This window comes from Perognathus longimembris, chromosome 10, assembly GCF_023159225.1.
Source record: "Perognathus longimembris pacificus isolate PPM17 chromosome 10, ASM2315922v1, whole genome shotgun sequence".
Lineage (NCBI taxonomy): Eukaryota > Metazoa > Chordata > Mammalia > Rodentia > Heteromyidae > Perognathus > Perognathus longimembris.
Window position 1 is genome coordinate 6,182,191 of NC_063170.1, and position 27,286 is coordinate 6,209,476.

Consider the following 27,286-nt stretch of genomic DNA (forward strand, 5'->3'; position numbering starts at 1 on the left):
GTTGGACGTGGCTCTGATATGCTGAGGCAGATCAGACAAAGACGAGCTGGGCAGACAGTTTGAACTCACTGAAGAAGGCCAGATCTTGAGGTACGAGAATACTTCAGCTTCCATTTGAGTGATCCAAAAAGGGAAAAATAGGAGGCTTCCCTCTGCCTCGGGGACCAGCACTGAAGGCAGGCTGAGGAGGAGGCTCGGAGACTGACTGACATGGGAAACAAGGGCTCTAACCATAGGACATCCCCCAAAAGGTGGTGAATGCAGCCAGTCCCCCCCCCCAAAAAAAAAAAAAACTCATGTTGGAATTTATTCTCACAGTGAGGGATGAAAAGGACAGAAACTAAATCCAACTATGCTGTAAGGAGGAAAAACCTTCTGAAGGTGACCAGGATTAGAGAAGGCCAGCAAGGGGCGAGGTGGGGGGGGGGGGGAGGCACGGAGGCACTCATGACTGAATACTGGTGGCTATTTGAGAGGCAGAACACATGTACACACACACATACACACACACACACACACACACACACGCAGTATATGATGCCCAATGCCCCCTTGAGACCATGCCAGCAAGGATGCCATTGCCTGATGTAGTATCTAAGCTTTGAAACACACTGGGAGCCAAAATAAACCTCCTTCCTTTACAATTCACTCACTCCCTGGCATTGTGTAATTAGCAAAAGAAAACAGACTAACACAGAAGGTCTTGAATGAAAACACCCTGCATGAGGTCTCAGCAGAATGGATCAGAGAGCAGGGTGGAGGAAGGAGCAGCAAAGAGCCCTCCTCTGCTGAAAGGATCATTCCCTACTAAAATGTGTCCACTAGCACGGAAGGGCAAAGAGCCCCCCACTACAGAATGCCTCTGAGCTATGCTGCTGGCAATCCTGGAAGGAAGAAGGAAGAGATAAAGAAGGAAGGGAGTCCAAGAAATCCAGCGAAGGGGAGCCGGGCCCTCACGGGGGTACACTCAAGACTTCTAGGTCTAAGTTGTTTGGACTCAGTTACTAAAAGTGGCAGGGGATACAGCAGAGATAATTAGCCCTACTGCCTGCTTTCCATGCACCACTTAGCTCCCTGGGAAGTTTGCAAAACTGTTCTCCTTGATTCTGACAACCACACTAAGAGACAGTAGGGTTCAGTTCACTAGGGGTTCCAAGAAATGAAGCTACTTGCGGGGAGTTCCACAGCCAGAATGGAGACAGGAGAGTGAGGATGTGTTCCTAACCTGACTCCAATGGCCAGGAAGGGCATGGTCCCAGCACTCAGACACCTAGAGGGCTACAGTGGCTGGTAGGATTCAACTACAGGGGAGCCCACCAAAGCGTCCTCCAAGGGTCTCTGAAACTTCCTAACATCCCAGCAAAGTTACCCTTGGCCAGATCACTGCTCTGAACTTTCAGAATTGGAATCCCCGACTCTTCTACCCCAATGCTTGGATACCTTACAATGTATTTTAAGGACGTGCACATTTAGCAGTGCAACTCGAATGTCTCTGCGTCCATTCAGCTCATTTAAACTGCATGGAATTTCCTGCCTTCCTGGGCAGTGCCAGAATTGCTCCATCATATAAATAAATATGGGAAGACTTCTCTTTTTCTTCCTTTGAAAAAGCTAATATAGAACATAATCTTTCAAGTAAATCCTAATTTAAAACATCTAGGTCCAAAAGATAATTCTTTGTACCATATAAATACTGTGTGTGGGTTTGCATGCACAGCCATAAAAAAAAAAATACTTGGCTCTGTTATTTCCTTAAAATTGCTGCGTTGTTACCATTTTTATTGAGTTAATTAAAAGACCATAAAAATCAATTCAAACACGTTTGCAAACAGATTTTCAAATTTCATATAAAATGTGTTCAGTTGTTAAGCCAAAGATAAGGAAATGGCAGACAACTCAACATTTATATAACTTAATGTAGTCATTCATTCATTCACCCCCTCAGGTAGCCAATATCCCCACTATGGTCCAAGCATTAGGCCAGGGTAAGCCCTGAACCTCATGGCACCCTCGGGGTGGTAAGGGATAGAAAGTGAAAGCCATCTTACAGATCCATGGGTAGAAAACCTGTTCTTTGAAGTATTAGCTAGGAAGTAGTCTCATCTTTGAGGACTGCAATGCCTCTGTTCCTACAACTCAATTAGCTACTAAACCATGAAAGCATAAACACAGCTGTGTCCCAATAAAACTTTATTTAGACACAGGACAATTGGAATCCCGTAGATTTTCATGTGACACAAAATGTCATTTTCTTTTTTATGTCTGGCAACTTTTATTATCTTTTTGTATGCCAGCGGCAGGCCTGAACTCAAGACCTGGGCTCTGTCCCTGAGCTTTATCACTTATGATTGGTGTACTACCATCTGAGCCATACTTCTACTTCTGGCTTTTGGACTCTTATTTGAAGATAAGAGTCGCATAGACTTTCCTGACCAGGCTGGCTTCAATCCAAGATCCTCAGATCTCAGCCTCTTCAGTAGCTAGGATTTTAGGCATGAGCCCCTGGGCACCTAGCTTTTTGAACCACTTTTAAAAAGAAAATCAACATCTTATGGGCCAACAAAGAGCATATGGTTTCCATAGCCAGCTTTGGCATGTAACAGGGAGATGGGCGCCATCTTGTAGCTGACCCCATATCTAGAAGGGCGCATACTGGGACACTGTGCTTGGACAAGGCCCCTGGGTTTCCATCCCAAGCTCCCACGGAGAAACAGGAAGGGGCTCAGACCTTGCTGATCACCTCAGGATGGCTTCGGGCCAGTTCCAAGTTCTCAGCTCCCTAATAGTCTTAGAAGTTTATTTCAATCTTGGTCAAGGGCTCATTCTGGTTCTGAGGGCTCCTTTTTAAAAAAAAAAAATCTGAAGAAATGTTGGCCCCCAGAATGAAACCTGGGACTCCAACTGGTGACCAGAAGGCCAATTTTATGGTCAGCTCCTAAAACTATCCAAACAGCGCTCTCAGGCGGAAATGAGGAGAAGCCCTGTGCTGTCCCCAGGTGCCTGGTCCTCCTTCTATAACTCAATGTCACCACCAGCCAGCTCCCTTCTAATGACAGAAACACAACTTAGTTCATGCAAGGGGCCTTCCATGGGCAAATGTTCAAGCACATTAAGGTTTTAATATAATTATAATTGTAGAACATGTTCAACCAATTAACCACAAGTATGCTGTTTATCTGAAAGACTGCCAACAACATGAAATGCAGTCAAAATAACATTCAACTGTGGTCCTTAAGCAAAGCATCTACACTGAATCAAAAGAAAGATCAGAAGCCAAAAGCCAAAGTAAATAGTTTAGTCCATTTTTATGAATATTTTTTCAATGCCAGCTTAAAATATGTCATCTCAACCTCACATACATTTACTTCATGAAATCAGATTAAGTGAGTTCATGATACTGTCAAAAAAAACCACTATAAACTGAACAGTTAGACACAGAACAAGAGAAAAAAGCATATTTCGTAAGTCATGGTCCTCAAAATACCAGCTTAAGCATAGTATAATTTGGGGGGGGGGTGGAAATGGCAGTCAGAACAAGCCTCATTTTAAATGATTTAGACATGCTTCACTGTATCTCTGTTAGCCTATAAGAGTTCAAACAGAATTAAACTTTGCCTTCCCAGTTAAATATAATCCCTCTCAGAACTTTTTCCCCAACTTAAGAATTTAAAAAAAGAACCTCGTCATACAATTTGTATAAATACCATTTGTATATATACAATTTGTACTGCTGTAAAAGCATATTTTGAAAAGTGCTCCCTAAATAATTAAGCTATGCCTTTTACCATACTTCCTATATTAGAGAAGTCATTTTCCCACCAAGAATCAATAAGTCATTGTCCACGTCAGTCATTTTTCTCCATTTAACGGAATGGACTAAAGTCCGACACGGCAAGTTACATTACCTTTGAATTATGTGTGTCATTTAAAATTCAAAGTACTGCGCTAAGGAGCTTTTTAGACTGACCACTCTACATTCTCTTCATAAATACGGGCCCTCACAGGCCCTTCTGACAGATTTACGGAACAACAGAAGTTTACTAAAGGAAAGCTGCCCAGGGTAACAATGGCCCAAGAACAATTCTCTCTTGGAGGCAGCACAAAGCAAACTGTCATACATCATTCACCAGGAAACCACGCTACCTTTCGAGATTAATGGCAAAGCCATTCTCCAGCATCTTAGCTTTAATTACAAATAAACACGTGGGCAGATATTGACGTGTCTGCGGGGAGAGCGCTCTGGAGTCCACAGAGCCAAGTGAGTGTTTTGTGTGACCCACTCTGAGAAGATTTCAAAGGTCGATGCCCGAAGAGGCATGGACCAAAGAGCCTGACATGAGTTACTTCAATAAAAAGGACCCAAAAACAATACAAACAAAACAAAAGAGAAATCAAAATCCTCAAGTGTGTGATTAGAGCTATTTCATGTTAAATGTGTCAGAGTGACTTTGTTGGGCTTTAAGTGAATTCCATGAGTTGATGTGCTTCTGATTATAGGTGAAACACAACATCCCTATTCTTCAGGTAAACAAAACTAGTGACTGGTGGAGACATGGGTGAGTGCTATTAAATTCGCAATGGGCCGACTCACACTGTAAGCTGATACAATTTCAAAAAAATATCTGTCAAGGTAACACTGACCAAGGTGTGCAGTGCAATACTTCTGTACAACAATTTCAACATAATAAAGATTAATTTATTTTTCAAAAAAACCCAAAACCCTTGTCAAGTAAACATTGCCTTGTTCTGTAGCCCTACTCAGGATATCCACAGATGAACCAGACCATCCTAAAAAAAAATCAATTAAATGATTAACTAAGACTCACTCACGGTACTGTTTTAAATAGTGGTTATTTAAGGAATACAACAAAACGAGGCTTGGCTTTAGAACTGAGATGTGTAGAACAAAATTGGATCTCCTCTTCTCCCTGTGGTTAGGAAGTGAGTTACTCGCTTGTACAAAGTTCAGGGTCTTTTCGCCCCTTGCACCCTATCACAGCAGGCCGGTGGATTCCTTCTTCGAGAAAGCACTACCGTGAATCTAAGGGGTGGGAACTCACTCCGTGAGTTGCCGCCCCGCGTCTTCCCACTGCCACCAGCCTAATAATCGTTCTCCTTTCGTTCACGAGTCAGTAATTCTGATAATTGCACGCGCAAGGTGCGGGCCACTAAAGCAACCTGAGACTACTTCGCGTTACAAACCACTCTAGGATGTATATATTCTTTGGGTCATCCAAACTCTACTTTCCTTACCTAGGTGTCATTGTTGCCAACTTAGAGTTGGGGGAACAGATCATTACAAAAGAAAAGGAGACAGTCATTAGGGCTGGTGTAGTCCACTTTCACATCAGCAGGGCCTCAAGTGCAGAAGCGCCGCGGGGCGGAGCTCCTGCCGGGGCGAGGGGCAGCTCTGCGTGCGGTGCTCCAGGACCGCGGGGCGGGATGCCCAGCCAGAGCTGCCCTCCCCCTCCTCCTCCCCAGCCAGCGCCCCGAATCGCCCCTTCCAGCTGCAGGCGCTTCTTGTGTTCACGGAGAATTTGTCAGAAAAGCAGAACTTTCCTGCTGGGTGTTACTTTTGCATGGCAACACTCAGTCTCAAATTGGAAAACCCTAAGGAGCTTTTATTTTTTTTCTCCTACTCCTAAGATCATCTTTTTCTTTGGTCCTACGTTAACTACTTAGGGTTTTTTCTCCACTTGAAAAATGAACCAGCCCCCCACCCTCCCCAACTAATAGATCCGGCCCTCTTGATGTATCATAATCCGATGGGGTCATTTCGGAGTACGACAACGTTGCAGGAAAAAGAAAGGATATGCGGGGAATGTTTGTCTCCAAAACAATGACATCTAGGGAAGTAAACCCTGTAACTATAAAGGCGGCATTGCAAATGCATCAGGCTCCTTGAGGCTGTGAAATTCTGGACAACGCGTCGCGTGGCAGTGTGCATTGCTAATGAGAGACGGATAAGAAGCGTGCACTTCTGGGTACAGAAAACCCTACACAGTAGTGGCCCCACTGGCTGTTACCAAACCAGCTGCATGAAAAAGACAAGCATCACCGACGCCACACAAATCAGACCAACCCAGATCAAATCGCTAGATCCAATAGTACCTTTAGTTGCTCTAAGTGCTGACCCTCGCTCATCAAAGTCCTCACAATATTTGTTCTACAATCAGTAATGGATTTCATGTATGTTATAAAAAAGCAAACTCATAAATAATTCAACACACTCTCTCCTGCCAACTGAATGTATATTGTTCATATTTCACCTACCACATTAAGTAAAAAATTATAAAGTCTTTCTTCTTTTCATTAAAATACCCCAGGCTGTAATTAGAGGTGAACACACGAACTATCTAGTATGTAGTTTTTTGGGTTTTGTTTTTTTTTTGCTTAAATTGTGGTGATAAGAAATATTTACTAGCAATGGCTAATTAAAGTGGGAAATTGTGGTTAATCTTAGGGAAATGTTTATCTTAAATGATGTGGGCACAGGTGAGTAGATGTGGCTCACACCTGCAATCCTAGCTACTCAGCAGGTTGAGAACTGAGGATTGTGGTTCAAACCCAGCCTGGGCAGGAAAGACCATGAGACTCTTAACCACCAAAAAGCCAGAAGGAGAGGTGTGGCTCAGAACTCCGCCCACAAGTAAAAAAGCTGAGCAAAAAATACAAATGCCTCAGTTTAAGCCCCAGTCCCTACACACACACACACACACACACACACACACACACACACACTACACACACACACACACACACACACACACTATAGGCTACCACTGAAATGCTTCCCTTCTGCCTGGTCTCTACCCTATGCTTCTATAATGCTATTGATCTGCCCACATGTTAAGCCATGGAAAGATGGGGTGCACTGGAGCCCTTAAATTGCTACGGGGTAACTCAGCAAGCCACAGTGGTAGGAAACCTTGACAACAGCACCCAGCACTATTTTTGTTCACGGCAGTAAATGCAATGCATAACAAACTCTCTTTGGAGTACTAGAGTCAGAGTAATAGGTCGAAGTTATTACAATAAGTTTCATGGTTCCTGAAGAGAGGATTTTGTTTGCAAGACTCACACAATTCAAATCTAGGCTGACTCTTGGTTAAAGATCATGCCCCAAACACCTGGACTAATAGTGCATTTCAACAGACAATCCAGTTTAAGGAGACTCATGCCGTCACAGGACAGCTAGAAATCAACAGCTTCAAAAGAAAAGAAAAATGGGAGAGCAAACCCCTGTGAAGCCCTCTCCCCTCTCCCCACCAGGAGAGACCGGTTTGCTTTCATTTTCTTTCTGGAGAGTCCCTGGTCACCACCCACAAGGGTGGATAGTTCCTTGTTTCCTTTTTTGTTGTTGTTGTTGCTGTTTTCATTTGCTTTTTTTGTGTGTGCTAAGATCAGATCTAACAAATTTTGTTTTATCTATTACAAATATTATCACCACATGGCTGACTGCCTCTCTGTTCTTTTTTTTAAATATAATTTTATTATTATTATCAAGGTGTTGTGTAGAAAGGCTACCATTTCTTTGTTTTTGTTGCCAGTCCTGGGGCATGGACTCAGGGCCTGAGCGCTGTCCCTGGCTTCTTCTTGCTCAAGGATAGCACTCTGCCACTTGAGCCACAGCGCCACTTCCGCCTTTTTTCTATATATGTGGTGCTGAGGAATCGAGCCCAGGGCTTCATGTATACGAGGCGAGCACTTTACCACTAGGCCATATTCCCAGCCCCTGCCTCTCTGTTCTGAGAGATAAAAGTCACAAAGCTGTGACAAAGAGCTGTTATGGAAAGTATACTTGTTTGGTTTTTTGTTTGTTTAAAAAGTGCAGCAGGGGCTGGGGATATAGCCTAGTGGCAAGAGTGCCTGCCTCGGATACATGAGGCCCTGGGTTCGATTCCCCAGCACCACATATACAGAAAACGGCCAGAAGTGGCGCTGTGGCTCAGGTGGCAGAGTGCTAGCCTTGAGCAAGAAGAAGCCAGGGACAGTGCTCAGGCCCTGAGTCCAAGCCCCAGGACTAGCAAAAAAAAAAAAAAAAAAAAAAAAAAAAAAATTGCAGCAAAGAAACTAATAAAAAAAACTTAAAACTGGAGTAAATCTTTTAAATAAAGGATAAATTAAGAATGTACTGAGTGGCTATGAAATGTATACCTTAGGATGACAGTGTAGAGACAGGCTAAAGCTTTTCTATGAAACAAACCTCGTAATATTTATGATGCTCTAATAGCTGTGGGTTCTATAAGAAGCAACTGCTCTTAATTTTTTTAAAAAAAAATTCTTATTCTTACCATTTCCCTTCACCTTTAAAAGTCTGTCCAAAATTTAATGCTTATAACTCATGACCACAGGCAGCTAGTTACATCTCCTCTTTTGAGAGAGGAGAGAAACTCAGATTCTAGAATACAACAATCACATCTTATTTAATTACAAACAAAGACATCACATTTTATTTTGCTGTATCCACAAGAGATGGGGAGGACTGTAATTTTTTTTATCATGTTAAGTTTTCACCGAATCACATCATTATTAAGCTTTAAATCAGAGGATTGGTTCCTTTGGTTAAGTCTAACAATACTGGAAAGTAAAATGGGGGGGAAACACCTCATCTGGGGCCGTAATATTTGCTGAAAAAAATCTACTTCAAAACATTAATCAAATTTTTCGCCTACTGGGCAACCATATGGTAGAGCAGCATGTGAATCTTACAAACTTGCTGATCCCCTGTAACTGGGTGCAATTAATTACGCTGGCTGCATCCATCTCTTGGATTTTCGCCTTGCGAAAAAAAAAGTATTTATTGCAACAGCTTTTACAAAACAAGGGAATGAAAACCACAATTGATTAATGAGCTGAATGGAAATATTTCCGTTAGCAGATTTTTTTCAGAATGAATAAGGATTAATACTATGGATGGAGATGAACCTACATTGTGTGTGGGGGTCCCCCCCCCACAGACTCCCCCCAAAATGAGAAAGACAAGTAGAGGTTGTGCCGGGAGCGCTAGCATGTATAATTCACTAGCAGGCTTTAGATCGCAAGTAATAAAGCCTTAAACTGGTGAAGTAATAAAGAGGTTGGCTTTACAAGATACTGTCCTGGGAGAAGAAAAGCTTGTTCTTTGATTTGAAAACACAGATATTAAATACTCAGTGGGTAAGGAACATTACAGGTCTGACAAAGAAGGAAGGGATAGGACTCTTAAGTAAGCAATCTACTTTGTCCTTAGCTATTTAGGCCTACAGGATGCTTGCTGTATACGACTTGTTTTAGCTTTCACAGCCCTCCACCAAATGGAGGGAGGCTCTTGGGCTAACGTGAAGCACAGCCTCAGTGAAGAACCTGCTCCCCTCTGGAGTTTGGCCACTGAGGCTTGGACAAGCGGACGACAGTGGGGATCTTCCCAGGAGGGGCATCAACCTTCCTCCCTCGCGGGGAAGTAGCAGAGCCTAGGTTGGAATGTCTACACTCCAGGAATAGTTGCACCGTGCCCCTTTCCAAATTTCTCCCATGGGCTGAAAGCCACCCAAGGTGACACGCACTAGTGACGCCACCCGCACAGCACCCTTATTTCTGGGAGACCAGTGGCACATTCTCTAAAGAGGGGACAGGGAAGACTGGTCCTGACATTCTGTCAATCACTTATCCTGAGAAAACTCAACAGTGCATGTAAGTGCAAGAAATACCTGCGTTTGGAAGATGGAATATTAGATTCCTTCTGCAACTAGTGAAGGGCAGAAGCTGTTGGAACCAAGCTTAGAAATTTAACTCCTAGGCCTACTCTTCCCTCCACGGTGGCTCTGCCGTATGTAACCCTTTTATAGGAAATTCAACAAAGGGCATCTGTAACGAGAATTGGCTATCGTGTTATCAGTATCTCCATGGCGGGGAGGGCTAATATGATGGCCTTTTTGCTAGTATTTGTTTGTTGATTTTTTTTCCCAGAAAAGGGTTTTGGTTTTTTTTAATCTTACAGAGTCACCTAATGCTGGAGAGTTTTGGGTTGAGTAGGGACATTTTGTAAAATAAGGATGAGCAAGCCATATCTCAAACCCTGATATTTCATCTTAAATGAAGTCTATGTTTATGTTTACATACAAGTTTAGAAGTCTTAAGGTAAATGACAAAAATAACCTGGCAAGCTTATATAAGTGAGCTAGAGGTGTGGGAAGCCTCCTTTTAGGGCATTACTTAAAAAAAAATCTTATTAATATCATTTCGGCAAAAATCACAGCCACTTTAAAAATCAAGAAAGCACCAAGCAGATGCAAGGAGGAGGAGGCTACCTTGAAAGGGAGTGTGACCCCTGAAAGCCGGGAGGAAAGCCGCTGTCCTCTTGAAGTGGTTCTTCCCACTCTTGAAACCAGTGACCCCCACAACAAACTCCACCACTCCCTACATCTCAGATGGTCCCCAAGCCCCTCCTACATACAAGGGTTGTTGGCTTAAAAGTTTAAAGAGCTAACAAAATGTTTTAACGAGATACAAATCTCAGAGATCATTAATCAATATGTTCAATGTTATTTGTGATAATTCATCATGACATGATATTAATGGGTTACTGTACCCTTCAGAGGTGAGATTAATGCAAATGAGCCACCACAATTAACTTTACTGCTCCCAACTCACAGGAATGGACAGATGATTATAAATGACAACTATATGTCAATTACAATATCCAATAAAGTGAAGCTTAGAGAACAATCCATCTCCTTTTATTGCTCTTCCTTGACTGGGCTGAATTTAGCTCAACCCTCTGTTGTCACTGTGTACCCATGGTGTGGGGGAGGGGAAAGGCCTTGTCTTTGTAAATTTTTCAGTGTCTTAGAAAGTCTTTCAAAACTGTCCATGGAAATGCGCTTACTAAAGGAAGAAAGCCACAGGAAACCACTACTAAATGCCACATTCATTCTGTGTCTGTTACAGAAATCCGTATTAATTTTCAAACTCTAGCAGCCAGACCAGCAAGGAAACAACCTACCCAGCTGTGTATAATATATTTACTCAATTAAAAAGGGACGGCCTCTACACGGTGTCCTGGAAAGCCTTGAGCTTCACTAGACAACAGTTGCTTGTAGATCACAGGGTGAAAGTAAATGTGTCAAGGAGTGGAAAGTAAGAAGGTGGTCGGCCAAGGGCAGGAGGAAAGCTGTGACATCACCTTGAACATCGAATAGTCGAGTGTAAAGTTTCCATACCAACGCCATTCTCCCTGGCAGGGATAAAGTGGGGATATATGGCAATCAGGTAGTGACACCAACAAACCACAGTCTTTCTCTGAGCAAATCCACTTGGTGAGTGCCTGGGAATGACGGCTGGAAACCCCACCTCGTGCTGCTGCCAAAATACCCAATCACTGACTGCCATTGCCAGGCCCCACCCAGTGGTGTCCCCATAATACCCAATCACTGACTACCACGGTCCAGGCCCCACCCAGTGGTCTTCGGCAAGACCAATTCTGCAGCACAATCCACACTCCAAAGGCTCCTCATGGGATCAGGCTAAAGCCTTTTTCAACAGAGGCCAAGTCCTTGCTGACCATTTTCCCTGCTCTCTCCCCTGTCCTTGGTCCTCCTCTACCTACTCAGTGAAAACAGATGGCCCACTGGGAGCTGTTTCTGGGAAACAAAACTAAGGATAGGTCTTAAAAACATGGAAACCGGATGGGCACCAGTGGCACATACCTGTAATCCCAGCTACTTAGAAGGCTGAGATCTGAGGGTTGTGGTTTGAAGACAGCCCAGGTAGGAAAGTCCATGAGACTTTTCTCTCCAATTAACTGGCAAAGTGCTGGAACAAGGGGCATGGCTCAAGTGGTAGAGTACCAACTATGAGTGAAAAAGCTGAGTAAAAGCACAAGTTCCGGGCTGGGGATATGGCCTAGTGGCTAGAGTGCTTGCCTCGTATACATGAGGCCCTAGGTTCGATTCCCCAGCACCACATATACAGAAAATGGCCAGAAGTGGCGCTGTGGCTCAAGTGGCAGAGTGCTATGCTAGCCTTGAGCAAGAAGAAGCCAGGGACAGTGCTCAGGCCTTGAGTCTAAGCCCCAGGACTGGCCAAAAAAAAAAAAAAAGAAAAGAAAAGCACAAGTCCCTTAGTTCAAGCCCCAGTACAAGTACCAACCCAAGGAAGGAAGGAAGGGAGGGAGGGAGGGAGGGAGGGAGGGAGGAGGAAGGAAGGAAGGAAGGAAGGAAGGAAGGAAGGAAGGAAGGAAGGAAGGAAGGAAGGAAGGACACTCCATAGAAATGCTCTTCTTGCAGTGTAATTTGCAGAGGGACCTGGTTCTTGAAGGTCCTTGATTACAGCTCATCCAACACGGTCAAGTTTAAAAGTATACCCAGAAGGGATAGCTTCCTGATGAACTCAGATGCAGCTAGAAATAAAATTTCAATATAAAATCATAAAATAAAAAGCAGAGTGGGCTGTGGACACTACTATAGGTTGTCTGTTCGGGATGTTTCCCTCTCTGCCAAAACCCAGAACCTCCATTTCACTAGGGAACAGACACCCTCCTAGTTGTGGAGGCGTTCCATCCAGGAATGCCTCCATCATTAGTTCACTTTGCAATCAGCCATGGCTGATTCAGCGTAGGTCTCTGCCACAGTGTAGATTAACCTTGCTTTTGTAGCCCCAGTAGCTTCTGTGCCAGGAAAGGAGTCATAACGTGTACTTACTGGGGTTGCTGTTAGCCACCCCCAGTCACTAAGTTGAAACAGCTGATAAACAACACTAGGGAGGAAGGACTTTATTAGGCTCATGGTTTCAACCCATGCAGAACATCATGGTGGGTGCCTGTGCTGGACCAATATGGCTCACCCTGTGGAGGACAGGAAGTAGAGAGGAACAGAAAGAAGCGGTCAGGGACAGAGCTATACCCTTCAAAGTTAGTGGCCTATATCCTCCAACCAATAGCCCATTTAGCTATGAGCTAGTCACCTCTCAATAGCGCCCCCAATGGGAACCAAGTCTTCCACGTGTGGGTTTGGGAAAAATATTCTGTATTGCAGCCATTCCAGTTTCCAGGGAGGGAAGTGCTGGTATTGGCAGTCACCCTGATGCCCACTGACAGAATGTTCTCTTTGAAAGAGACAGCACACAAAAGATCATCTAAGCAAAGGGACTGTGCAGGCTGCTTGTCTACTAGCAGGCTGAAGGCCTGAGTTCATCCACACTCCCTCCAAAAACAAAAAGCAAAGCAAAACGAAGACAGACCTAGATGGCATAACTAGAGGCTGGAAGTTTCTACCCCTGGAACCCACATCTGGATTGCTGATGTGTCTTCCTGTCTGAACTGTGGGAGAGAAAATGTTTTACATTTTGCAATTGTTGGGAAGGAAAATAATATTTTATGACACACGATGGGTTACATAAGATCCAAATTCCGGGATCCAGAAATAAAGTCTTGCTGGCACGAGGCCGCGCTGCGGGCTCTCCCGGCTGTCAACGGCTGCTTTCACACTGCGAGGCGATCCTGCCACCGAGACTGCGCAGCTCGGACAGCCATCAGCTGACGCCCGGCGCCTCATTCCCGAAGAAGAGCCGGTCAAGACCCCGCGCACGGGCACTGCTTTCAAGTGGGACCTTTCCCTGTTCAAGAGCAAGATCCCGAGGAAGTGAGACATCTGTACCCGGTCCTTCGCCTCCCCTACACCTCCACCCTCCCTGCCCACTGCCTCCCTGTGGGTGAGAAATCCACCTTCGGATCAACCCACTGTCGGCTTCTCTCACCTCGAGAGCTGCTGCAGTCTCTGCGTCGTGTCACAAAGGGTGAGGATGTGAGTCATAAAGCACGCAAAAAGGTATGTTACCTCCATCATCCCAACTACAGCTATTAAATATCCATCCGCGCCACTGGTACGCTATCCCAGGCCCAGCAGTGAAAGATAAAGTACATTTAAAATAGGGGAGGAAATTTTTCATTAAAAAAAAAAAAAAAAGGTGCCTGATGCCTGAAGAATATAGTTAATTTGAGGGCAAATCCCACTCCTGCCAAACTGCTCTCCCAGTTGGGTAGAGCCTGCCATGATTAGCTGTAACGGACCGGAACGTTCTTGTCTCGGCTCAGGAATCTCCAGGGCCCGGTGAGGACAGAGTGTGATTTTGATGACTTTCGCAGAGGATTAGAAACAAGGGAAACAGATTCTCTCGCTTCCTTTTGGCTTCCTGATCTCCATCAGGAGATAGCTGCAGGTTTGGGGTGCTCTTCTCCCTGGCCCCACATCCACCTGGGTCCCAGGAGGACATGGAAAACAGCCCCCTTGGCTTCTCCTGACACACCAGCTCAGGCCAGTGGGGAAAGGGGCCAAGTTCTGTTCTTTCCTGAAGACTCAAGGGTGTCTGGCTTTTATTTTAATAATACGAAGACAACTGTTGTGCTTTACCATAGCCAAATGACTGCCCAACACGGAAATGGATCCATTATCTTTTTCCATATGTTCTCTAGGTGTGGGGCAGAGACTGGCAAACTTACACTGGATAAGTCACAGTGTTTCACTCGCTCTCTTTTTTTTTTTTTTGAAACACTCAGGCACAAATGAATCTTACAAACTGAAGAAATTGAAATTGATTTCTGAGAGTAACAGTTAACCTCCGAAAATAACTCTGAAATGTTGCTTATTAATTATTTTTTGTAATATGCTTTGGGGATATTTCTTTTTATCATGAAAGACAGAGAGAAAAGCAGACACATTTTATGATCGTATAAAACATTATTGGATTCATATTTTATAGGAGAATGAAACTCACTTAATTTGCAAAATGCTCAATACAGAGACAGGGGGTGCCTCGCCTCCCCATAGCCATACTACATTTATATTTTTAAAAAGTCTGAAATAGTCCTTTTTAAAACAACACAACCTTTTTCTGTTTTTATTTCTTCACACATAACTGTTTTAGAGCTTTTAATATATTGTTTCTATTTCGGTCTCTCCTGGTTTTTGTTTGTTCTATTTATTCAAAAAAGAAAAGAAAGTATCTTTCATCTGAATAGCAGTGCAGTGATCTTGGGCTATATCTACTGTCTTTCTAGAGATTGAAAGGAGGAATTGTCCCTAAGAAACTTGTTACTAACCCAAGTAGTGAAAAGACAGAAGACAAGGAAGCATTCCTCAGATAATACTACAGAGGTGGATGGGTCACTTTGCAATCTTAAACTATTTTATGCATTTTAAATAACACACACACACACACACACACACACACACACTCTGAATACATACTGGCATGATGGCTCATGCTTGCAATCCCAGCTACTTAGAAAGAAGAGATCCATGCTTAGGAGGATTAAAATTCAAAGTCAGCCCATGCCAAAAAAGCTCATGAGACCCCATCTCGAGCAATAAAAAGATGGGTGTGATGGCTCACATCTGTAATCACAGCTAGTAGGGATATATAAATAAAAGGCCAGAGATCCAGCCTGGCCCAGGCCCAAAAAGAGAGAGAGACAGAGACAGAGAAAGAGACAGAGACAGAGAGACAGAGAGACAGAGAGACAGAGAGAGAGAAGAGGCCACTTTTTGAAAAAGAATGAAAGCAACAAGGGCTGAGGATGTACCTCAGGTGGCAGGGCACCTGCCTGGCAAGCATAGAGCCTTGAGTTCAAATCCCAGAGCAATCCAAACAAGAAAGTATAACGAGTTGTCTCTTTAGTCACCTGAATAGTTTCTTAGCATAACTGCAATCTAACCAAGGTTGAACTTGACTTGAAACACTCGGCACCAAAGCAGAAGTCCAAACTGTAGAAAACAGGCCAGAAAGCACTCCTGCCAAAGAAGACTGGAGAAATAAGGTCATTCTTAGTTGTTATTGGGTTTTGTTTTTCTTTTTTCCCCTTCGATTGGAGGCTGAAAACCTTTCCTCCACACAAGATTTTACCATGCAATTCATTCTGCACACACACCAAAAAAAAAAAAATTCTCATTCTGTGTGCATTTTTTTCTGCACAATTATTTCTATGCCATCTATTCTGTGGGAACTCTCTACCAAGTTTTATTCTGTTTCAGTGGAGAGTAGCGTCTTGTTTCTGTTAGGAGACAGACAAACAAACAAAAATAGTCGTGTAAAAACACTGTTCTAAGCACAACATGGAACTGTTTCATGGTACATTCCAAATAGAAGTTTTTGCTAATTAATTAACAAATTCAAGCTGGTTAAATAAAACCTTCTTCCAACACCTCCTATTTAATTGCAGTTTGGCACCAACAAATATATATCAAAATTATAGTATTTCCCCTGACAGGAAGCGCCTTTCTTGCACGCACTGTTATGGCTCTCTGCAGAGTATGCCAGAATTGCTGACAACCTTGAACACTGCTACAATATTACTATACTTGGCAGAGAAGCACCCTTGCGGCGAGAGAAAAGCTGTAATTTTGACTGTCACTTCACATTACACTAGATATTATTTCACTGTATACACATGCACACACTCACAAACTCTTAATAGACTACAGTTTGCGCACTGCCTGCCTTCCCAATATAAATGGCAATATAATGCAAGCGGCCTGCCAACGGGATCCTGGCGAGACACAAATGTTTTGCATTATGGACGCTTCCTCAGAGGATACCTTTGAAGGGCTAGTTCATTCCTTTGTCCCTCCACTCACCCTGCTCAAGACCCCAGCATCAACTTCACGGTGACTGCAAAGAATCGCACTTAAAAAAAAAAAAAAAATCTCCTTGGAAGGAGAAGCCATCACAAATTCTCTGCTGGGTTATCAGGATCTGTGATGGTTTGAGATATTCTTCCAGCCTGATGTCTCCTACATGGGATTTTTATATTTTAAGACAGGACCTCTGTGTTTTGTTTTTCCGTTATTGCACGGGGAGAGTTTGTTAAACTGCCCTGAGCACTGCCTCATGTCACTGCCAAGTCAAACCGGGGGGAAACAGGGACCAGCCCTACAAACCCCGCGAAAACCACGGGGTCCCTGCCAGAGAGCAGCGCCGGGTCTTTGCAGAGAACAGCACACAACATATGCTTCCTTCCGCCTGAGCTCACACGGCAGCAGATTGGGCCAGGCGCCCTCCTGTGCCTTCTCGCCCGCAGCCTGGACTTACAAGATGGTGCCTTAATGTGCGCTGTGCTTGTCCCGGGCGTGGAGTTCTGTGAGGTCTGGGAACTCCTGAGAAACAGTACGGGCCAGAGGAACACGTGTGCAGCTGGGGAACACTGCAACTTCCTGCAAGGAGAAGAGGGGCAGAAAGAGCAGCAGCAGCTCCGGGGGAGGGCGCTTGCCTAGCACGGCCAGGTCCTGGGTTCCATCCTAGCACCTCTCCCCAACAATGACAAAAACCAGAGCTTCTTTCCCTACTTAATCCTGACCGTGTGTGTGTGTGTGTGTGTGTGTGTGTGTGTGTGTGTGTGTGTGTGTGTGTGTGTGTGTGTGTGTGTGTGTACTGGCATTTGAACTCATGACTTCCACTTGTTTGCCTGGTGTTCTACTACTTAAGCCAGGCCTCCAGTTTGGCTCACTGCTGGTTAACTGGAGATGGAGTCTCCTAGATGTTTCTGGCAGGGCTGGCCTCAAACCACAATCCCCTGTATCTCAGTCTCCTGCATAGTTCGGATTATAAGTGTGAGCCGCCAGCATCTGGCCTTATCATTCTTTTTCTTTCATTAGTTTTTGTTGTTGTTGTTTTTGTAGTGTTGGAGATTGAACACGGGGCCTCACACTTGCTGGGCAGATCAAAAGACTTTAATAAGATTTAAACTTCTTTTACTGAGTCAAAGGAGAGCAACAGCAAACTCCTCGCCCTCCATTAAGACAATGTATCTGAGACTTCGCCGCGTCTGCTGACCACACCAAATTTAACAAGGTTCGCAAATGAACTGGAGTAAGTTTCCCACAGTGACACATTAATAATAAGTTCCTTATCCCATCTATCCCAAGCCATGAATATGTAATGTTATAAAATGAGTCCTTTTCACACAACGGAACCTCAGACGTGAATAAATAAAAACTATCCATCACAAGCCTGTGAAAAATTAATGAGAGTACGGAGAAGGGAGGAAAAATGGGGACGGAGGGGAGATGGGCCAGTTCATAAAAGCCTCCGTAACTTTCGGATAGTAAATATCCTCTCCCCCGCCCCTCGCTGAATTTCCAGGTAAGGGTACGACAACTGGTAGTACTGTTAGTGTGCTAAAATCTACTCGCCATTTTAATGTGACAATTCAACCAGACCCGCATTCCAGCAGTGTGCTAAATGCAATACCAGCTTGGGCAGCAGAGCCCAAGTTGATTTTTTAGTTGTAATTCATAACCAGCCTATTCCTAGAAGGATTTGAGGTTGCTCATGGCAGTTCTGGAGAAAGGGAGAAGAAAAACTGGGTTACAGTAATGTTAACTCAAGGGACACCAGAAAAGTCTGCTTTGCCCCCCGTGATGTCATTGGAGACGCAGTGTGTGACTAAACCATACCTGTCACTTCTAATTATCAGCATGGATCAATACCACTTTCAGTTCTTTCCAGGACTACCCAAGTGCTACACTGGAATCAGTGCGAATTCTCTAATCCTCACCGATGCAAATGACTCACTACCACTCCTGGGAAAGGTGGGAGCAACCAAGAGTCCAGATTGTAAATGACCATCACCTCCTTCAAAGGAAAAAATGGGTGCAAGAAAACACACCTGACCAAGTACCAGTGGCTCACGCCTGTAATCCTAGCTACTCAGGAGACTGACATCTGAGGACTGTGGTCAGAAGACTGCCCAGGCAGGGAAGTCCGCCAAATTCTTACATCCAATTAACCAACAAAAAGCCAGAAGTGAAGCTTGGCTCAAGTGTGAGTGCCAGCCCTGAACCCCAAAGCTCAAGAACAGCACCCAGGCTCTGAGATCAAGCCCTGGCAAAAACCAAAATCAAAAACAAAACCAGCTGCCGGATTCATGTCTGTTTTAGATCTTACACACATTTCTCATTATGCTAGAAGCGTCACAAGAACAAGATACCAGGCACAATAAATGGTCTGTCCAGCAAGCATGAGGCTTTGAGTTCAATCCCCAGTACCCCCAAAAGTAAATGGAGGGGGTGAGAATAAGGGCACACGAGCCGATGAGCCGTGTCCATGAGCACTTCAGGAAGAACCGACGGCTGGACTGAACCGATTCCCACCATGACTCGGGAGCTGTGCGCCAGATGCACAGGAACTCATCAAACCCAAAACAGGCCAAAAGGGAGGCAAAGGTCCTAGTACCACGGTGGAGCACTTCCTTTTCTCATCCCTATGGGCAGTGGAGACTCAGACTACTTCACGAAGGGCTGCCTGAGACTCCACCAGAAGCATTAAAAGAGATGAAATCTTTTTTTCATTTTTTTGGTTTTTCTAAGGCAAATACCAAGTTGGGACAGAGTCTATGGCAGTCGTGGGAGGTCTCAGTCCCCAAGGAAGGCAAGCGGCAATGCTTCCAGAAGCACAGACACGGAGCCTGACGCCAAGGGCAAGGTTAGAACACCAGCTTCCACTGGACTATGAGGCTGAAGGACTAGGAGCTCGTTCTCTGACAAACAGTACGGACCACTCTATGTGTCAAACTCTGCCAATCCATGTCTGCCCATGACACACTGGGCAGCCTGACTCAGGAAAGAACGGTCCAGAAGTGGTATTCACACTCTGGTGGTTGCCCAGCTCTGGTCTGCTCTCCGATCAGTAAGTCCTTTCTGACTGTAAATAACTAGCATACAGTCGGATGAGGAGAAAACAGCACTATATTGTTGTTGTTGTTGTTGTTGTTGTTAGCATTCACATTAGCACTGGAGAGCTACTGTCATTATGAACTGTGGTGTTCTAGAGAGTTCCTAGCAACCATACAAGGTGCTTGGTGTTGTATGTGACCATTTCAATGTGCAGAAAGACCAGACTTACTCTGTAGGTTGACTATTACTACCTAGATGACAGATGGCTACAGATTCTTTGACCCTTCCCTCAATCAGAAAATAGAATACACCATGCCTCCTCTCCTGGCATCTGATGGGGCTTTGCCACTGTTTTCACCATATAGAAATGGTGCTGTGCCAACTCCAAAGCCAGGTTTTGTTTTGTTTGTTAAGACTGGCAGCTTGTACTGCCTATCCTTTGGAAGACTTCTTGGATCCATGAGCCACCCCATCGAAGATATGACTCCAGTATGTCCACCATGCTGGAAAGGCCCTGGGGAAGCATCCCAGTCACCCTTGTGAAGATGTCAGACCTTGTGGTGACCATGCTGGATGAGCGGGGGACCAGAGCAATTCATCTACCAATAGAAAAAACACACGCAGTGAGCCATCCACCTGAGCCCCACCTCCACTCCCAACTCACAGCCATCGCGAGGTTAGTGACACAGTTGCTGTCTTAAGCATCTGAGTGTGGGAGCTGGCTACTACGCAACAGTAAGTTGACATATCCACAGGTAGCAGATAAACTACCCATGCCTCTAGACGGTGGGCAGGCTTATACACAGTCTCCTAGCTGATTAAGTAGGCAGTCTGAATTGTAACCTTGGGCAGCCTGAACTGGCTGTACACAATGCTTATTAAGTAACCCCTGGAAAAAATAAAAACAGCCAGGAATTCTGGGTGCTGGTGGCTCATACCTACTATCACAGCTACTCAGGAGGCTAAAATCTGAGGATTATAGTTCCAAGCCAGCTGGAACAGGAACGTCTGTAAGACTTTTATCTCCAATTAACTACCAGAAAGCCAGAAGTGGAGCTGTGTCGCAAAATGTTAGAGCTCTAGCCTTGGTGTCCAGCACCCAAGCACTGAGTTCAAGCCCCAGGGCTGACCAAATAAATCCACCTAGGACTATGCCAACTAACTTTTTCATGCTCTCTGGAATGTCTAAGTACTATGAAAAGTCTCACCACACCTCACACAACTGTCCTGTTACCTACACCTAAGTCTGGGTGTTGCTAAGACAGTTGCTCTACTGCCCCTCTCTGCTTCCTTCCTGTCATGGGCTCACAGGACTGCTTTCATTCCTAGGAAAGGTAATCTGCAGAGCAACCTAGCATGAAAGGGAACTCCAAGGGCTATTGAAAGCCGCCTACCCCAAGGTTCTCGTCACACAAGCACTGATTGCCGACAAGATTAACAAGAAAGAGAATTGTCATTATATTACTAGAAGGGCTCCTTGCCCACATCTAGATTTTGAAGAACTCAGAGCTGTGATACTCTCTTGAATGGTGCTCTGGATCACGAGACTTCCCTACACTCTAAGAAGCCAGGAAGGCGAAAGGTGCAGACACACCTGCAGGATGTAACAATCTGAAACTTCAGCACTTGGTTATGTCTTGATGAATGAGACGCTGGAAGCAAGAGAGAGTTTACACGGGCTTCTGATTTCTGTTGACAAGATACATGCACGAGATCCTTCAGCCTAAACAAAATTCCCAGGACTCAAACAGATTTGAAAGTCAGGTGGACACAAACACCAGCTGTGGCTGGAAAAGTGTAGGAAGTCATCAAAAGCAATCGCTTAAAAACACAAGTCAGGATAACACGGAACATTGATAGATCTGTACTGTTGATTAGTTATTTCAAGACGACACCGAAGAAGGTAGCTGGAGATCGACTGCATTCCAAAGCTCTATCAAACAATTTAAAAAAACAAACAAACCTTAATACTACATTAACTCAAAGTAGACAAAGTACTTTCAAACCACTGAATATTGATATATTTGTGAGATAATGAGGCCTTTGCGGTGTTGCTATTTTTCTCATTTGTTTTATTCATTGCTAACTTTTTGGGTTGTTTTCTTGCTTAAGAATTTTTTTTTTTTTAATTGGATGCAGCCTGAATTTAGCCTATGGGACGTACTCTGTGCTTTCCTAGTTCTAATCCCAGTTATTGATCAGGTGATTTTCAAGCTGTACAAAAATCTACTCTTCCACCCCTTCCTTACTGGCTCACAATGGCTGTCCAGTCTTTCACAGATGACAGGAGACCCCAGCGGCAGGCACAAAGGATTCTATCCTGTGGGGTAGAGCAATCCCCATAAGCTTCGTTTTCACCTCCCCTCCTCCCCCCCCTTTGGCCAGGCCCCCAGTCTCATAGGGAGGCTGTAGCAGAGCTTGATGGAGGGTGTGTCCACAAGGGGTCGGAACCCTGACTGAGGAACAGTCGTTTAGGAACCGGAACCTTTATCCAGCAAATTGTCCGAGAGGGGGCAGTAACCTGATGTCCACAACCATGAGGGACAGCAGACAATCCTGCCCTTGCTTCCCTGGGAATCACTGTCTGTCTGTGCGACTCTGTTTCTCCCCCTCTGTCCTCTCCCCTCCCCCCCTCCCCCCCCCCCCGGCCCAAGGTGCTTTCAACATCCCTAGAAAAGACAGCCTAGAACCAAAGCTTCAAGACTTGTGTTCCCAGAAGTGCATATTGAATACGAGAACCCTCCCAGGAATGGTGAATTACAAGAAGACCCAGGCTGAGAGTCCTGCTTTAAGCAGAGGGTTTTCTAGGAACTAATCAAGTAGATTTATATACATGCATACATACATACATACACACACACATATATATTAAAGTGCTCATAAAAAAGAAATTGACAATTTCAAGATTTAAAAAAATCAAAATGAGATTAAAAGTTAGATGGGTGACATCATACAGATCATTTCTGCTGAAAAAGTACCTTCAGTTCAAAAACAGAAACCAATTTGTAAATGTGAATTAAATGCACACTCCACAGGAAAAAAAATAATCTGGTGAAAGGGGAAAAAAATATCCTTACGTGTAGACATAAATGTTTCCTGACAGATGTAAATGAAAACTAATACAGTGACATTTTTCAAATTAGCCACTGGGAGACATTACGTGTATGTGTGAGCGTGTGCGTGTGTGTGTGTTTTAAACAGCCTAAGCATTTTTCAGTTATGTTGGCCTAGGAAAGTATTTATGAAAAGGATAATAAAAAATTAATTTGACTGGCTAGAAGCTGCAACTAACTCTGTTCTGCTTCGACAATATACATTGAAACGCTGTTTAAATTATAAGAGCAAATTGATTCAAAAGCCTCCCATTAGCGAGCTGGCAAACAGGTTTGAAGTTGGCTAATAAATTTTAGATAAAGATACAGCCTTGGATGAGGACGGCTACGCTGGATCTGCAAGTCACCAGCTTGTTAAATCTGTGGCTAAAGTCTGGGTTTCTCCCGGGCTCATAACTCACTGTGTTAAATAATATGCCATAGAACAGCACTCCCGGGCTGAGTGGAATCGGAAGGGCTGCCATAGAAGCCATCCACAGGAGGGCTGCTCACCAGGCCGGCAACAACAACACGGGACTCAGGATTACTTTCCTGACCCTTTCTGAGCCTCTCTGCCACTAGGGTTTTCCATACATGGATCGAAGATAATTAGGCTCACCGGTAACATACACATTTCTACCCCGTACATGCCTTGCAGCATAACGTCATGTGTGAGATGCCTGGTAAGGAAAGACCTTCAATCAAAATCAAGACATGACGCAAAGCACTTCTAATCCCACAGATACGCACGGGCAATGCATGCAATCCGCTGTGCTACCTTATCTATGTAGCTACTTCAAAGAATAAGAGAGTCACACGTAATGGTCTTGAAGGACAGACACAAGAATGGTAGAATGTGTTCCCACTTAGAAAAAGAGAACACACTGGGGCTGGGGATATGGCCTAGGGGCAAGAGTGCTTGCCTTGTATGCATGAAGCCCTGGGTTCGATTCCCCAGCACCACATATACAGAAAATGGCCAGAAGTGGCGCTGTGGCTCAAGTGGCAGAGTGCTAGCCTTGAGCAAAAAGAAGCCAGGGACAGTGCTCAGGCCCTGAGTCTAAGCCCCAGGACTGGCAAAAAAAAGTTAAAAAAAAAAAAAAAGAAAAAGAGAACACAGCTTTATGCATACTGCATGTATGTATATGACCCTGAAGAAAAATGTATGTGAAACATAAATAGTTAATCCTGGATGCATCAGTGGGGTAGACTTGGAGGGAGGAGGGGAAAGGGTAACTGTTAATGCCTCATTTATTCAGAGCTTTATATAGCTTTATAAAATTATCCTAATAGGTGTGCATTTCCTTTGTAATGGAAAAACTCTAGGCCAAGTATGGTGGTACAATACTGTGATATCAGCTACTCAGAAGATCGAGGGAGAAACATTGGTGGTTGAAGGCCACCTGGGCAAAAGTTAGAAACTAGATGGGGGTGAGGGGGATGAAAAAAAAAAGTAGAGGTAAAGAGGGTGGGGACAAGGACTAAAGAAGAAAGCAGTCCAACTCCTGCCTGCGTGCCGCCAATGGTCCCACTCCCAATGCTGCTGACTCCAGCCAGAGGGAAGGACGAGACGCTAGACCACTCTCCTGCAGGAATACACAGGAGCACCATGACACCCTTAACACTCACTTTCAAATTTTAATGAGCTACAAAACAAAATATCCAAATGGTGCAAATGGAGAAAGCGAAATGAAAAGCGAGAATTGTTCATTTTAATTAAGTTCTTAATTATGTAACAACAAAACATGCAATTAATTTCTGCATGGCTACATTAAGCACTCCACAATTAAATGAGGCAGAAAAAAATAACTAAAAAAGTATTTTCTCCCCATTGTATCTAAGATGCAAAATCATATGTGTGTGGGGGGGGGGGGTAGAGGAGGAAGAAGAGAGGAGAAAGAGAAGAAGAGAAAGAGGCAGAAGAAAAGAGGTGGAGGAGGAAGAGGAGGAGGAGGAAGAGAAGGGTGGGAGGAGGAAGAGGAGGAGGAGGAGGAGGAGGAGGAGGAAGAGAAGGATGGGAGGAGGAAGAGGAGGAGGAGGAGGAGGAGGAGGAGGAGGAGGAAGAGAAGGAGGAGGAAGAGGAGCTCACAGTTCAAGGCCTGATCCAGCTGCAGAAGCGCAGTGAGCCCTCGTGCCCTACCATGCAATGAGTGGCCCCTGTTTCTTCTATTTGACCAATGAGGACTCCCACTTGGAGCAAAGCTAAGATGCTCTCCTGTGTCCTGCGTCCAGTCAGCACAGGGCCTAGACAGAATCTTGACCCAGAATCTTGTCTGTGGCAACCACTTTGCTGTCCTGCCTTCAGGGACAAAACTAACAAAGGCTGAATTAGGAGCCCCCACTTCCTTTAAGGGATGGATGGTAAATAATTTAGGCCTTGGGAGAAAATGGTCCCAACTACCTGACATAGCTGTTATAAAGCAAGAGAAACCTCATAAAAGGAGGAAGAATGGGACAGGGTCCCAATAAAATGTGACTTACAGACACTGGGATTTGATTTTTACATAAGCTTCACAATCCCCAAACATTAGATTTTCCTTGCTACTTTTCAAAGACCATTTTTAGCTCACAGTCTGAACACAAACTTACAGCGGGCAGATCGGACCCTTGAGCCGGAGCGTGTGGACCCTTCTGTTAGAGGTAATGTGCACAGGCTAGAGTCAGACAGGACTGGTTTGAGCCCATGTTCCGCCCCCTTTGAAGACCTGCCACCTGTGGTAAGTTCTTAGGGCTCAGTATGCCTCTGTTTCCACATCTGCGCAGTGGGAATAATAACATCCACTATACACAGTATTGCACCCATGACACCCAAGTCATTGACTGAGTCCCTAGTCCATGCTAGGAGCTACTGGGAGGAGCCAGGGGTGCCACTGCGAAAACAAACGGGCAGCGGGCTTGCCCTCAAAGCGCGGACACTCCCGCACCAAGGATTCTACAGGTGAGAAAGCAACACAACTTCCAACAATGCTGGCTTCGTCCACGCGAGCTGCTGGAAGAAAACATTCACACTTGAAATACTAATCCAAGAAATCCAAGACGAAGGTCCCAGCAGACCCCGTCTCCTAAGGGCTGGACCTCTCTCCACTCACCCTCTACGAGGCCCGGAATCCCACGCATGAGGGTGTGGCCTTGGGCCTCACTTCCTTCCCCGAGGCCCCACCTTGAAGCACCGTCTCAGGGATGAGTAGATTTCACTTGGGGGGAGGCAGACACAAGATCTAGGACCTCAGTGGACATCTGGGCGTGGCCCACTACAGTAAGTTGAGACACTGGGTGGTGCAGATCAAGCCTCCATATCACCCATCTGCAGTGAAGCAAGAGGACTCTCACCTAGGTACCAAACACCAGGCAGATGCCAAACAACTCAGTCTTTCTCGTGGAGGGTATGTCAACTCCTACACTCTGCTCAGCTGCGATCCTGGACACGAGGGACTCTAAGACAAACTAGCAGTGCTACCACTGCCTGGGCAAATGAAACAGCACCAGGGCCGAGGCTGTGCTTTCAACTTGAGTCGCCTCGGCCAGCCTTCCAGTCCTTCAGGATCGGCAGGAATTCCAAAAAGACTGGGGCAAGTGCAACAAAGCAGGCTGTCCACCCACCCCACCCCCACCCCGAGCATGGTTGAAGAAAGCAGAATTCATCATGGGCATAAGAATGAAAATCTCACACCTCTCGCTGCACCGATGAGGTGGCCCGGTCACCAGGCTTTGTGGGCGATAACTCCCCTGGGCTCAAGTGCGTCCCTGGGGCCTGTGGTGACCAGCAAATTAATGCCAAATGTCCCTTCCTATATGATCCAGAAGAGAGGGCAGCGACAGCGGTCACGGACCCATTTAGGGCTGGCCGCGGAAATGCATGTCCACGTTCCACGGCAGAGAGGCTCACAGCCGACCCCAGACCCCCGTGTGGCATTAAGGGGGCGCCAAAGAGGAGAGAGCAGGCCCGGTGTCTCCAGATGCAATGCAGCCAGGCTGCTTCCACGCTGGCCAGGGTGTCCCAGAGGAGGGACCTGCAGGGCCTCCCTGGAGGTGGGTACACAGGGATGCTGGCCTCTACCATTCCAGGTAAGTGGCCTGCAAATCTCTGGGGGATTCTGGCTCGGCCATTCTTCTCACAGTAATCACAAAGCTAACAGCTATGAGTGGAACCAAACAGCCTAGAGAACTCTCATTCATATTCTCCCTCCCTCCCTCCCTCCCTCCCTCCCTCCTCCCTCCCTCCCTCCCTCCCCCTCTCTCCCCCCACGCACATACACCGAACAATGACTCCACAAAACTGTGACAACCTCACTTCACGTAGTCACTAGGAGGCTTTTAATCGTCACCGGCCCTAAGGGACCTGTGTGGTTTTCACCTGTCCTCCGTGCGCACCCCCTTCTGTCAAGGTCAGCTTCCCCAGTCCCCTACGCCACGTCCCATGCCCAGTGCACTCTGGGCATAAGCCCTGCTCAGTCAAGAGCCGAGCATGTGATCCTGGCTCTCCCAATTAGAAGCGACCACTAAGCCTGGGCGCTGCGGCTCCTATCTGCGAGCTCGGCTTCTCAGGAG

At 45.3% G+C, this 27,286-nt stretch overlaps 1 protein-coding gene across 7 annotated transcripts in view; it reads right to left on the reverse strand.

Moving 5' to 3' along the window:
* Wwox (WW domain containing oxidoreductase) overlaps window positions 1-27,286 on the reverse strand; it is a 758,639-nt gene that overhangs the window by 625,269 nt on the left and 106,084 nt on the right. Inside the window, exon 6 of one of the 7 annotated variants that reach the window (XM_048355075.1) lies at window positions 10,027-11,215. The exons of the other annotated variants lie outside the window; for them this stretch is intronic. Within the exon in view, the coding sequence (XP_048211032.1) occupies window positions 11,105-11,215 (111 nt within the window). The 3' untranslated portion in view covers window positions 10,027-11,104. Of the gene's footprint in view, window positions 1-10,026; window positions 11,216-27,286 lie in introns of those variants that run through there. 7 annotated transcript variants of the gene reach the window in all.